Below are 14987 nucleotides of genomic sequence, written 5' to 3'. Positions count from 1 at the left end.
TTCCCTTCCACTTTATTACCAATGTATGACTTCCCTGAATTAATTATACAACTGAATGCAAATCTTTGCTCCATATCAAGTGCAGGTCCACGATCATGGCACTACAAAAACGAAAAGATGCATGCTAAATAGCAAGTATATTAACACAAGGGGTGACAACATTGTGAGAAAAACAAAAAACAGTTTGTGACAGTATGTCTTCACTAGAAACCCTGGAATTTAATTGGGAGGTGTGAATAGAGCGACAAAAGTTAGTGCAAATGTAAGACATTGACTCTACCTTGGAATATGTTGTGTTGGTCCCAGGATATTCAAGAAAAGGTGGGTGCGGTATTGGTGAGAGAGACAAGCTTTCGAGCTACACAGAGCTCTTCTTCAGGTCTGGGAAAGGTATGAAGAGTGTCACAGCTAAATACGAGATTGAACAGATAGTTGAGCATCAGTGGTTAGTACATATTCTAAGGGATGCATTCATTATTGGTATTTTAAGTTAATGTTTCCCAGTCAGGCTTTTCATAGTAGGTAACAACAAGTTGGTTTAAAGGCCCTCAGATTCACTTTTGCTTAAATCCCGCATCATGTTAATTTCATTTTCTAACATGATGGTGTTTTTTTTGTTTTTGTCCTTTTTAAACATAGCATACCTTTCTGGTTCTCCTTAAGTGTTTATTAAGGTCATAATAGATATGTACAAAATATTTTTTTCCATTTAAACCATGTTCAGAGGAAAGTGAATCTGATATAATATTTTAAGGCTGTGTAACACTTTTTTGGTGAATTTCCATGAGGATCCAATTCCACACAAATGCCAGAGCATTGTACTAAATTGTGGCAAGGCATTCTCTTGCAGCTGCATAACACAATGTTAGAAAATACGGTGGGTCTGTGCAGGTGAGCCATGGAAAATAGAAAGCAATAGTAAATCATTGTGGAAGCCACAGAGCCCAATGCTCTAACACGTGGGAGCCCGGCTAAAGGTACTATCACGCTGTGTGCTGAGCCCCCATGATATCTGTGAGTAGGAACTCCAGCAGAGAGAGGTTATCCTGTGCCCTATGTTAGCTTTTAAAAACTACAATTTTGAAGTTTGCTTGATTTGAAATATATAGGTATTTGTGTGCAAAGCAGTGCTATAAGGTTTTACTCATCTTTTTAGAGGGGTATATATGGGATATTTAAATGAAGAAACTTAAAGGAATACCTGCCTGGGCTGTAGGCTCTATTGCTGTCCTTTTCCTCCCACCAATCCTCAATCAGAAAAACGTGTAAATCAAAGCGGATATTTCATTTAACTCTGGTTCTTCCCACTATGTGACAGACCACAATCCCCCCCCCTTAATTTGTAGTTAAGTCCTTCGTGTAGTGGGGGTTTTTGAGGCTGTGCAGTGCTATGGAATATCACTTTTCCCCTTGTGTGGTCTTTTTGACCAGTTTGTCACAACTTGTGTTGTCGCTTCTTCACAGCACACAGGCCAAGGGAATGAGTGACCTGGGTTTGGGAAAGCATTATGCTAAAGTGGATAGACACAATGGTCTTTGGCATGGGCACTGGCATTATAGTTTCCTGGACTAAAAATATTTTAAGGGGTTTCTTTCTCAACCCAAGTCTGTCTTCATCATTTCAATTTTTAGAAAACTGTACACAGCTGTTATGTAACATTTCTCATCACTAATTGCTTTTAAAAAATTGGTATGTTAGCAGTCAACAGAGCTGTTAGAAATTTATTGGACACTGAGTCCGTTTTGGGTTTTTTAAATCTTATTTGCTTATGAAAATGCAGCTTTTTTAATGCCATGGTATTTTCTGCTTTTTAAGAATTTTTGCCTAAGGCTGCTTCTCATACAGGAGAACATATGTATGATCAAGTTCCATTATTAGCTGCACTACTTATTATGAGTTTTGGTATATGTGACCTTTTAAGTATTGTGTCTGCTTTGGAATCTTACAGGAAAAAAATTGCAAATTTGAATGATCACCCCCAAAAAGGCAGAGGTGGGACAAAGGATTATTTTAATGGAAATCTATGCAGGCCCTTCAGAAGTAGCCACCATTTCATAAGGTTCTTCATAGCAGAAACAAAATGGTGGCACAGAGGACAGCTGCCCTGTCATATACACACACACTCTCATTGCTTGTATATTTCCTTACTCATTCAGTCAATGTTTATGAACACTTTTTAAGAAAGGTTGGGTAGATGTATTTAAAATCATCCATATACACTGGACAAAACTGTCATTACAAATTGTGTGAAGTGACTAAAGGAAAATTTTAAAAAGGCGAAGATTCTTTGACACTAGTGTGAAGATATTGGGAGGGGGGAAATATTTCTAATGAATGCAGTACTGGGTGCTGCAGAGGAGCCACTTACTGACTAGTAGAAAAAGTAGATATATTAAACATACACACATTGTCAGAGATAATCGTTTGTGTCTGGGGGTTGCTTCAGCTCATACAGTCTGTTATCTAATTTTTTTTTAAGCAACATGCACATGTGTTCTGTGGCACAGTAACTTTTACTCCACACTTCTTCTGTGTTCTAAAGTAGCAACACCTCCCTGATTTGGAAAATAGATGAAGATAGACTTAGTTACAAATAATTTATTGTATTGATAACATATGTAAAATGTCACCGTATTTTTCTCCTTAAAACACAGGCAGCATTGCTACTTAGGTATATTAGATGGTTTTAATATGAATGTGTCCTTAAAGCTTTTTTCTTCCTGCACTTTTCCGAAGAAAAGAAGCTTCCCAGTATGCTTATTTTTGTCATATTACAAATCCGTAACATTAGACTTTTCAAGATTTTAATTTGAACTGTGAAAACTTTTTTTAAATTTTTTTTGCAGTCTTGGACTGAAGTCTTTATCTTTCTGTAACCTGAATTGGGTTGATATACAGTAATTAAGACTTGGAACACTGTGATGATGTTGGCAAAAGCAGAATCAAAGTTGTAAATGCTGTTAGAGATGCCATGAAGATGAAATAGTCATTTAAAAAATGAATTTTAAGTATTTTCACTTACTACAGCTGTCCCAACATTCACAATTTTGAGTGTTTCCTGACTCTATTTATTTAAAAAAAAAAAAAAAAAAAAAGTCTGTTCCTTTTTGCTGTGTGAGAGACCCACACAAATGGGGGGGAACTGATAACACAGAGTTAACATAGAAACTGACCATACACAAAGTGCTGTCAATTGAACTAAGAAATAAACAGGAAACGAAAACATTTTCCTCTACATTTGTTAAACTAATTTTGGGTGTTACTTGTAGTAATAAGATTTTAGACAAAAGTGTAACTTCTAACTTGATTCAGTTTCTCTTAGTACCAGTTTTCTTTCACTCGCTCATAAACTCTTTCTCATGAATTTGGTTTTATGCAGCTAATGGTCCCTTTAGCCTCAGCTGTCAGCTCAACTTTATGCAGCTCCTGTTCTGCTCCCTGCTCTGAAATTGAATAGAATCGATGCCTATGGTGGTGTTGAAAAAATTCCCTGGAAATATCTGTGTTTTTATTTAAAACCCTAGCTCTGGGATGTCAAATATATGCCTTGTGGGCCAGATTTGGCCCATGCGATGCCCACCAAAAGGTTTCTTGAACCTTCATTTGAAGTATCTGGTACTGGTTAACGTCAGACAGAGTACTAGACTAGTTGGACTTCACTGATTTGACCTGATGTCGTGATTCATATGTTAGAAACTGTTGGCCTTCAGGGATATTTTTGTGCGTTAACAGCTAAAGAAAACAGAAATGTCAGAAGGTCACTGCAGGAAGGCACACTATAATATCTAACTTTTTAAAAAGTGATAAGTTAAATCTGTTTGTGCAGTCATCAGCAGGCATGTAGACCAGACGATCATAATAGCAAAGCCTAGGGTATGGTGGAAAATATCTTACGATGTCTTGGGTTTTAGATGTGGGGTCCATGGGAAGAGATGAGATTGAGGGAAAGAAAGCAAATATAGAATTGGAGATTCACAAGTGTCTTGTACTATGCGTTTGTTAGATGTGGGGGATGACAAAAATCAAAGCAGAGGAAAAGGAAAAAGTGTATTAACAATCTGCTGATGCCTAGTGGACATTTTTCTTAACCGTTGTATTTGGAAATTTTTAACATTGTGGGTTTTTTCCTCATTTATTCTTTATTACCATGAACATTTGCACAAAGAAGGAATCAATCTTTGTTTAATCATCTGCTTCTGATGGTGATGTGATTGTGACTCAAAACTTCTGGAATTCCTTTACATGTATGTAAATAAGGATTAGGGAATTATTAGGGGCTGGGGCTGTTTACCCATGCTTGTAAATCCTATTAATTAACAAGAATTATTAGACCCTTTTATGATTTAAACTACAAAACTGTATCCAATAGATATTAGGCACCTCTTATCTTAAATTTCATTATAGAAAATGTTTCCCATAAATATTAAATTACTGAATGACACTAGCTTCAATACTTATAAAGATTCTGTCCTGTGAAAAAGAAATGCAGTTTCACTCCATTACTCTCAATGTATGCAACAGCTTTGCTTTAGAATAAGAAAAACTGAACATCTGGAAAATACAAGAATTCTGGTGTAAAACTAATTCCCAAAAAATAATTAGAATGAGCTGTTTAGTTTTAGAATATGAAGATTGGTCAGTAAGAATATGCTATGGGAGATTTTTATCTTCTGCTCAATAATTTTAGGATCTCCGTCACATTTTCACTTTATTTTATATTCAGGGTATGATTGTCTTTGCTATTCACAAATCAACAGTGTTTCTTTGGAGGAGGAGATTAGCTGTAGCTTTCCGGGGGGCGGGGGGAAGCGGTGGGGCAGGAAGGAGATCTTACTGAAATGTGTACTTTGCTCAGTACCTTGCCAGAGTTTGGCGTATAAGAGGGAATTTAACCTTCCTTACCCATCTGACACCCAATATAACTGCAAATTTGTGCTCTAGGAAAAGCTTAATGTAAGTATGAAGCCCAGAATCATGTTGAGTATATACACTTTCGTTTGATAACTTTGTTTTCTGGTGTCGATAACAGAATTACTGGGCATGTTAAGACAGGTCCCCACCCCCCACTTCTCTGCCAGGATCTCTACCTCTGCCCCCTTGCCTTTCAGCAGTCTGCAGAAGTGCATCGCAGAATAAGAGACATTTTAGTTATGGAGATGTCAGTGCACCCACATTTGTGTGACACAATTTAAACTGTGACATGACTGAAGTCATCTTGGACATATCTGCAGCATATTGGAAATCTGAGTTATGGTCCGTTCTAGCCTAATTGATTTTACTAAAAAAGACTTACAGGGCTTGTTTTTCATTTGTAGGCATATTTAGGTGGTCATATGGAAAGAAGACACAGGCAGATGCTGAAGTTGCACAAAGTTAAATATCAGAACTTGAGTACTTAGATTTGTATAGTTCTAAAAAAAAGTCTTTCCAGTTGGATTTTTTTATTAATAAATGCTTTACAGAAGTATCAGCCTTAAGGCTTAAACAAACAAATCTCCAAACCTAGCTATGCAATAATTGCTTTCTCTTCTCTGATAAAGCTTTGCTATATTGCTTTGTGCAGACTAATAAATCCTTTTGAATTGCAAATCTTACTACTGCAAACTGAGTGTTGTATTATAGAAATCTCCTTTTCCATTTTCCCTTTCTTATATCTTGATTTTGATTCTTTCCTTTAGATCATGGCTTGCATGACATTTTATCTTTCTTTTCCTTTCTTTTTGCTGTTTGCAAAGACTCTTGGGAGGATTTGACAGATTTGGTGGAGCAATTGCGTGATACTGAAGGTGCGTGCCACACCAACGTCTTTCAGCTATTATTTCCTCTTTTAATTGGCTTTTAATGTGTTACTTTGATCCTGAGCACCGGCTACAGTATTCTTTTTCAATGACAATAACTGTGGCTCTGCAAATATGCTTGTCTGATTGAACAGGTTTCAAAGCCTAAATATACTGGACTAGTTGCTTTCTGGTATTGATGTGTAGTTACTACTGTTAGGGTTCTAAAGAAAATATCTTCAGTCACTATAAGCATATGTGCATGTATTTTTTGAGTTTTACTTATTTACATTTTGAAAGGATATTGTGAAAACTTTTGGTTCCAAATTTGCTCTAACTTGAGGATGGTCCCATCTAGATAGTCTTGCCTTCTAAATTCTTTGTTAATTTATTTTTTTAAAAATAATGGAAAAACAAAAAGCAATTGATATTGCTTAGTAATAAATAAGTATCTGCCATACCTCTCAAACAGCAACAGTTCCTGTGTGTAAAGACTTAAAATGAAGATGAGACAATAATGGAAACTGTAAAAGATGTGGGATTAACTTCTTTATCTTGATGAATGCTGTTTTTGGCTGTCATCTTCATGAGCCAACAGTTATATTACCTCACCCACTTTCTCTCTCTCGTATCCGGGGACCAACATGGCTACAGCAACACTGTTACAACAGTTATAATGTACATTTACAGGGTAGAGCAATATAAATCAAAGCAGTTTTAAATAATTGATTAAAATCACTTGAATTTTAATCAATTGTGGATTTATGTCGTGTTGAATTTTTGTAAAACTAACTTGAAAACTTGTGCTATTATATAACAAAATTAATTACAAATTCTTTTTAAAAATATAGTGATAGGGTATCTTCTTTGAATGTTATAAAACAGCTATAGGCAAAAACCAAAATATTAATATTTTCTTAGTGGGTAAAATCTTTGTCACTTAAAACAAAATTGCTTCAGCGTTAATAATTTTTTTTTTAGACTTTAAATACCTTAGCACAATAATTGTGAACTCTTTTATACATACAGGCCAAGTTTTCAGAACTAGGAGCCTAAAGTTAGGCTCCTAAGCCGAAATTTAGGCACCTGAGATGGGATTTTTAAATGTACCTAAATGATGTAGGTGCTCAGGTCCCATTATCTTCAAACTGCAGACCGTTATAGACAGGTATAGCCTTCTTGAAGCATTTCAGCTTTCTTGACTTGTGGAGGCTCAGTATATTGGAAGGTAACGTTGGTTGCAAATATAGCAGAGGCTGATTGCTTATCAATGTTGTGTTTTGATTGAGTTTGTGGTGTTCTCATAGCAAGGATGTTAATGAGGTCCTGGATTAGTCTTTTACAGCATAGATGAGCATTTTAAGTGTGAAATCTACAATCTGAAATTCTACTAACAATTAGGAAGCTAATTAAAGAAACGTATAAAATGTCTAGTTTAGCAATTTAAGATTATAAAATGGGAAGAAAGTAAAGAATTCTTTACATGTAAATAAGATTTTATTTAAATAAGAAAAAATTTTTATAAACTGCCGAGATTTTTATCTTCCCTGATAATTTATAGTAGAGAAGGCAAGATACCAAGGCAAGCTTGATGAGAACATGGATATATATATTGTACTTATATTTGATATATAGAAGAGCCTCTTAAGTGTCTGCAAAAAGAAAAGGAGTACTTGTGGCACCTTAGAGACTAACAAATTTATTTGAGCATAAGCTTTCGTGAGCTACAGCTCACTTCATCACTTCACTCTTAAGTGTGTAACAGTGGGGGGTTTTAATTTCTTTTTGTTTGTTTTTGGGAAAATATTTTATTATAAATGACCCAAAATATCAATAGACATTGCAATTACATTGACTTGATATGTATAGGTACATATGTTGATACAGAATTTACAATATTAAGTAACATATATTGATCATTGTTCTATCATTAACATTTCCCTTTTTAAACAAGATTATTTAAACACAAACTCAATGTGCATGTGCATATATGTGTATATATTATATCAGTGGTTCTCAACCAGGGGTATGTGTATCCCTGGGGGTACTTGGAGGTGTTCCGGGGGTACATTAACTCATCTAGATATTTGCCTAGTTTTACAACAGGCTATATAAAAAGCACTAGCGAAGTCAGTACAAACTAAAATTTCATACAGACAATGACTTGTTTATACTGCTCTGTATACCATACACTGAAATGTAAGTACAGTATTTATATTCCAATTGATTTATTTTATAATTGTATGGTAAAATGAGAATGTAAGCATTTTTTCAGTAAAAGTATGCTGTGACACTTTTGTATTTTTGTCTGATTTTGTAAGCAAATAGTTTTTAAGTGAGGTGAAACTTTGGGGGTACTCAAGACAAATCAGAGTCCTGCAAGAGTACAGTAGTCTGGAAAGGTTGAGAACCACTGTATTATACCATTGATGTATGCTTTGGGGGTCGGGGGGAGTTGAACATTTCCCGAGGAGGGGATGGGGTGAGGAGGAGAAAAGAAAGCTAGTGGGGACAAGGGGGTTAATTCAGTTATCCTTTGTGTATGTCTTCCTTGACTATCCTCTAGGATTACTGTGTCTATATCAAAGTATCTCAGTTATTTCAATATTTCTGTTGTATTGTTTTCCTGTGTAAGGTATACTAAACTCCTTTTTAAAAAAACGTTCATGTAAGGAGTTCCAGATCATGTAAATCCTTTCAGCTGTCTGGGAAAGTCAGTTTGAAGTGCACAAACATTTACAGACTGCTTTTAATGATGATAATAAGGCTTTCCTTTAAAATGTTGCATTTTGTTTTATGCTTTTGCTTCTAACTGGGTTGTATTCTAAATACAGCTGTGCCTTCTCCTTATTATTATCACACCTTAGCTTTAAAGTTATTTAGATTTTGAATGTATTTTCATGGAGAGGATATTCAAGGTCGCCTGCAAAGGAAAAAGGTTTTGTCTTGTTTTTCATCATGATGTAAAAAAGAGAGCCTGTAGTTTCTTTTGCTTGTTTTTCTCCTGAGTTGTATTAGAAATATCAAGATGGACTCTTCTCCTCCCTTTCCCTCCTCTTCTGTTTTTATGGAGGTAAGACTCCTTGGATGACTCATGTATAGAGAGCTTTTCCGGTTCTTAACAGAAGAGCTGCTAAATCCTTAACAAACTGCTAAATCCTTAACAAATAATGTGTTTTTTTTTCCTCAAGTGTCCAAATAAAATAGATGTTAACAAAAAAAAAATTAGAAAAACCTTTTTTAAAAAAATTCTGAATAAAAATTACTTCCCCTCTTAAAAAAAAAAAAATTAAAAAAAATCAGGTTTCCTTTCTTTAATATCTGTGCTGTTATCCTACCAGTTTTCCAATTCTCCTAGTTGTCCAGAGTAGACAAGACTTGAATTTATAATGTAAAAAAAGCAAGAAGGAAGAAAAAACTTTTTGCACAAACATATTCTGCTTTCAGAGTAGCAGCCGTGTTAGTCTGTATCCGCAAAAAGAGGACGACAACTTGTGGCACCTTAGAGACTAACCAATTTATTTGAGCATAAGCTTTCGTGACTTCATCGGATGCCTCCGATGAAGTGAGCTGTAGCTCACAAAAGCTTATGCTCAAATAAATTGGTTAGTCTCTAAGGTGCCACAAGTCCTCCTGTTCTTTATACTCTGCTTTGCTACATTGTAAAGAAACAAGTTACAACCCTATTTTGTTTTTGGTTTTTTTTTCCTTTGCAGGTCACCTTTAAGAGAACTGCTTTGCGTGAGTGGTACTCTGAGCATTTATTCCCACTTGTATTCCTTTTCCTTAAAATGGCAGCCAGTGATCTGTAGCACTTGATGAAAGATTAAAACTGAGAGCATGTCTATGAGGACTGTCAGGAAAGTTAAACTGAATTAACTGAAGTTGTGAAGTGGATGCTCTCATTCCCAAGTAAAGTGGTGGTAGTTCAGTTCAGTTTAATCCTCCTCCAGTAAATTTAAGGCCACTTTACGCCCATGTGGACATTCTCATTCATAAATAATGTGCTTTAACTTCACACCTGTAGTTAATTCCTCTTAATTTTGAGTTGGCTTGTCTATGTGGGGACCTGAGAGACGCTGGATTTTATAACTTTATTTTAACTCTGTTACAGTTATTACTGATTTTATTTTCCATTCCAGCTACCAGTACTTTGCATAATATTCTTCCGGAGAGATTCAGTACAGCCTCAATTAGTTGAGATTCCCTGTAGCTTAGAAGTGTCATGTCCCTGAGTGTCTCTTAATTACATTGAAAAATTTATTTGTCCAAACTTATTTGATGCCCTTCATTACTTCTGTAAAAATGAGGTTGTACTGTAATTTTCTAATGCAAGCTCATCTTTTAAATAATTTTCGTGCATTTTGAACAAGCCACTGATCACTTCTGTAGAATGTACATTGTTAACTGGCAGAAATTGTATTTGGAGGCAGATACAAGATGTAGAACTGCAACAAGCTGAGCACATTGAGGGCGGGATAAATGAGCTCTTCAAAAAGAGAGACTGCAAATTTATACTTTCCGTAAATTTTCCTTATCTTGATGATTCACTGTCTCCTATAATGTTTCCAGGGGGCTTTACACACCTTTGGAAATTCTATTTATAAACTAGCAATGGATGTAGTCTCTCTAGATGCACTTGAAATTATACCAGACTTTGAAGCTCAATAGTTTGAGCTGCTAAAATTAATTGGTTTTATACAAATGAATCTGGATGCTAACTGAGGTTTTGTCTACACTATACAGCTTTTAGCGACACGGCCTTGTTGCAAAAAGTCAGCCAGTGTAAACGCTGTTTGTCGGCACTTTTGCTGACAAAATACAGCACTTCCACCCTCTACAAGTGGGAATCGTGTTGTCAACAGGAGAGCCTTTTGTCAATCTAGCACTGTCTATACTGAGGGATAGGTTGGCTTAACTATGCCGTTCCTTAGTGACATAGTTAAGCTGACTTGATTTTCTACTGTAGACCAGGCCCAAGATAGAAAATGATATTGTCTGTGGTGTGGGGCTTGTTCACTTGGCAAAAATAGTGCTTCGCAAATATGTAATTGAGGTAAACCAATAACATTTCAAAATATTTACGTGATGCAGCTTTCTTGTCTTTTTGAATACATGGAAATGGTCTTTCTAGTGTTTTGGTTAAGATTCACCCTGTACATTTAGAGCCTAGATGAAATTTAAGGGAGCATTTAAAAGTATTCTAATGAATGGGAGTTACCCTAAATAGATTAGATCACATTGACAGAAACATCCCATGACATTCTGTACTTGATAAAGCTTCTAGTTTAAGGTTTGTTTGTTCTTAATTTTTCAAAATGAATTTAGCTATAGAGAAATGCAGTCTGGGTCAAAAGCACTTAATTCCCTTTTTCTAAATTGACTTAAGTCCTTGGGAGCCTAAATTACATTGACTTTCTGTGTGACTTAGGTTCCTGAGTGCTTAAATCACATTTGGAAAAGTATTTAGGCTCATGAGCTCTTTTGGTGCTTTTGAAAATTTTTATCCTCTGTGTCACTTAGCTTCTCCATGGAACAAGATGGCGAGAGGCCTGTGGTGCATATGGGTTACCCTGGACATATATTTTACAAGACTAAAAATACAGAGTTTGCAGTCTCAGGGAAGCAGTGTGATTGGCCAGACAGGCTATTTTTGAGGCTCCCTGTGTTATGGAGAATCTGTCCGCAACTCCAGTTCATGTATTCTGAGCATTACTACTGGCACCCAATACTCAAACTTAAATAGTGGTACCAGAAAGAGGTCTGTTCTGTGGAAGTTTCCACTTCTAGATTATAAAATAATCAAAGTATATTTGAGAAAATTTAAGGTGAAATCCTGGCTGCATTGAAGTCAAAGGCAAAACTTCAGTGAGGCCAGAATTGCATCCTTACTGTTTGCTGCTTCTTATGTATGGTGAAAATCAAACTAACAGCTGCTTTCAGTAATAGTGGCAGTATGAGAGAAGTTGCAGAGTACATGGGTTAGATCTAAGATCCTGAATTATATATGTAGTGATTTTAGCTAAATTATGCTGCTTGTAGCTTAAGCAGTTATTCGTGTTCCAGCATGAACTGTAGGCAGTTCCATAAATCCCTCTGGGTGTTCTAGTTATATGAAAACTCTCTTCACTTGAACTGCATGCTAAGACTGTAGGTTCAAGTGTTGAACACTGGAACAATGTACAGTACGTTATGTGAATTGAACCTATTCTGGGGTTTAAATAATACAGCAATAGTAGCAACATGTTACCTATGAAGTTATTCTGTATGGTTTTTTTTATTTTTCCATTAGCAATTTATTTGTTGTACAGTAGAACCTCAGAGTTATGATAACCAGAGTTATGAACTGACCAGTCAACCCACACCTCATTGGAACTGGAAGTACACAATAAGGCAGCAGCAGAGACCCAAAAACCCCACAAATGCGGCACAGTACTGTGTTAAATGTAAATTTATTTAAAAAAAAAAAAGAGAAAGGAAAGTTTAAAAAAAAATTGACAGGGTAAGGAAACTGTCAGCTTGTTTCATTTAAATTAAGATAGTTAAAAGCAGCATTTTTCTTCTGCAAAGTAAAGTTTCAAAGCTGTATTGAGTCAGTGTTCAGTTGTAAGAGAGAAAACCATAACGTCTTGTTCAGAGTTACGAACAACCTCCATTCCCAAGCTGTTCGTAACTCTGAGAGTCTACTGTAAATAGAATCCATTTGGGGTGATTGCCTTGTTGTTCCATCCTAATTTGAGCAATGGATTCAACAAAGTACTATGACATGACAGTTCAATGTTGCAGTAGTGCTTTGGTATTACATAGGGATATCACTGAAAGAACTTCTCTTGTAGAGCAACTGTCTGATTGCAAAGATATAAGCTTCAGTTCACCTACAATAGCTTCATAATCAGTCATTCCCAGTGATGGAAAGGAATTTAAAAAATTGTGATGATTTAATGAGATTTAAGTAAAATGTAATATAATCATTCCATATAGGGGGTGGCTCTTTAAAGGAACCTCACGTGTTAGTGGTGAATTGTAGAATCATAGAACTGGAAAGGGACCTGGAGAGGTCATCTAGTCCAGTCCCCTGCATTTGAGGCAGGACTAAGTATTATCTAGATCATCCCTGACAGGTGTTTTTCCAACCTGGTCTTAAAAATCCACAATGATGGAGATTCCACCATCTCCCTAAGCAATTTATTCCAGTGCTTAACCACTCTGACAGTTAGGAAGTTTTTCCTAAGGTCCAACCTAAACTGCCCTTCTGCAATTTAAGCCCATTGCTTCTTGTCCAAGACTCAGAGGTTAAGAACAACAATTTTTCTCACTCCTCCTTGTAACAACCTTTTATGTACTTGAAAACTGTTATCATGTCCCCTCTGTCTTCTCTTCTCCAGGCTAAACAAACCCAATTTTTTCAATCTTCCCTCATAGGTCATGTTTTCTAGACATTTAATCGTGTTCGTTGCTCTTCTCTGGACTTCTGCCAATTTTTCCACATCTTTCCTGAAATGTGGTACCTGGAACTGGACACAATACTCCAGTTGAGGCCTAATCAGTGCGGAGTAGAGCAGAAGAATTACTTCTCGTGTCTTGCTTATGGTACTCCTGTTAATACATCCCAGAACGTTTGCTTTTTTTGCAACAGCGTTACGCTCTTGACTCATATTTAGCTTGTGATCCACTATGACCCCTAGATCCTTTCCACAGTATTCCTTCCTAGTCAGTCATTTCCCATTTTGTGTGTGTGCAACCGAATGTTCCTTCGTAAGCGGAGTGCTGTGCATTTGTCCTTATTGAATTTCATCCTATTTACTTCAGACCATTTCTCCAGTTTGTCCAGATCATTTTGAATTTTAATCCTATCTTCCAAAGCACTTGCAACCCCTCCAACCCCCTCTAATGATACTTGGTATCATCTGCAAACTTTATAAGTGTACTCCCTATGCCATTATCTAAATCATTGATGAAGGTATTGAACAGAACCGGACTCGGAACTGATCCCTGTGGGACCCCACTCGTTATGCCCTTCTAGCATGACTGTGAACCACTGATAACGACTCTTTGGGAACAATTTTCCAACCAGTTATGCACCCACCTCATAGTAGTTCCATCTAGGTTGTATTTCCCTACTTTGTTTTTGAGAAGGTCATGTGAGATAGTATCAAAAGCCTTACTAAAGTCAAGGTATACCACATCTACTGCTTCCCCCATCCACAAGGTTTGTTACCCTGTCAAAAAAAGCTATCAGGTTGGTTTGACCTGAATTGTTCTTGACAAATCCATGTTGACTGTTGTTTATCACCTTTTTATCTTCTAGGTGTTTGCAAATTGATTGTGTAATTATTTGCTCTATTATCTTTCCGGGTACAGAAGTTAAGCTGATTGGTCTGTAATTTCTCGAGTTGTCCTTATTTCCCTTTTTATAGATGGACACTATATTTGCCCTTTTCCGGTCTTCTGGAATGTCTCCCATCTTCCATTATTTTTCAAAGATCATTGCTAATGGCTCATATATCTCCTCAGTCAGCTCCTTGAGTATTCTAGGATGCATTTCATCAAGCCCTGGTGATTTGAAGACCTCTAACTTGTCTAAGTAATTTTTGACTTGTTCTTTCCCTATTTTAGACTCTGATCCTACCTCATTTTCACTGGCATTCACTATTTCAGACATCCCATCACCACCAACCTTCTTGGTGAAAACCGAAACAAAGAAGTCATTAAGCACCTCTGCCATTTCCCCATTTTCTGTTATTGTCTTTTCCTCCCTCATTGAGTAATGGGCCTACTCTGTCCTTAGTCGTCTTCTTGCTTCTAATGTATTTGTATGTATATGATGAATATTTATGTATAAAGCAGTACATCATCTGTTAAATTCCCAGGGGAGGCAAACTATAAGAATCCTGTCCATTCTTGATTTTAAGAATGGATTTAAATAGTACAAGTCTGTTTCCTGTAATTAAAAAGTACTTATTTTATGGTTCATACAGAAAATTTATGTAAGGTATTGTTTATTATCATTTCCCAGAAGCTAACAAAAGGAAATATTCAGAGATATAACTTTGTTTTAATTGCAGTCACATGCAGTATCTCTTTATAATGAACAACACTATTATATTTCTTACTTTTTTTTCTACACTCCAATTTTAGTATAGGTGATTATCCTCTACCTGCACTGTCAATTTTATGAATTAGCAATCTGCACAACATACAAACTAGGT

General features: G+C 36.1%; 1 protein-coding gene across 14 annotated transcripts in view; it reads left to right on the top strand.

Moving 5' to 3' along the window:
- Positions 1-14987, top strand: part of RUFY3 (RUN and FYVE domain containing 3) — a 95761-nt gene that overhangs the window by 19503 nt on the left and 61271 nt on the right. For 2 of the 14 annotated variants that reach the window (XM_038399916.2, XM_038399920.2), the window contains exon 2: positions 5737-5787. The exons of 11 other annotated variants lie outside the window; for them this stretch is intronic. In XM_038399916.2, coding sequence (XP_038255844.1) covers positions 5737-5787 — 51 coding nt within the window. Of the gene's footprint in view, positions 1-5736; positions 5788-9659; positions 9691-14987 lie in introns of those variants that run through there. One more of the 14 variants, XM_043513680.1, reaches the window with a different exon arrangement.

Source organism: Dermochelys coriacea, chromosome 4 (genome assembly GCF_009764565.3).
Source record: "Dermochelys coriacea isolate rDerCor1 chromosome 4, rDerCor1.pri.v4, whole genome shotgun sequence".
Lineage (NCBI taxonomy): Eukaryota > Metazoa > Chordata > Testudines > Dermochelyidae > Dermochelys > Dermochelys coriacea.
Note: the sequence above shows the minus strand (reverse complement) of the source record. Positions and strands in the feature narration are given on the sequence as shown.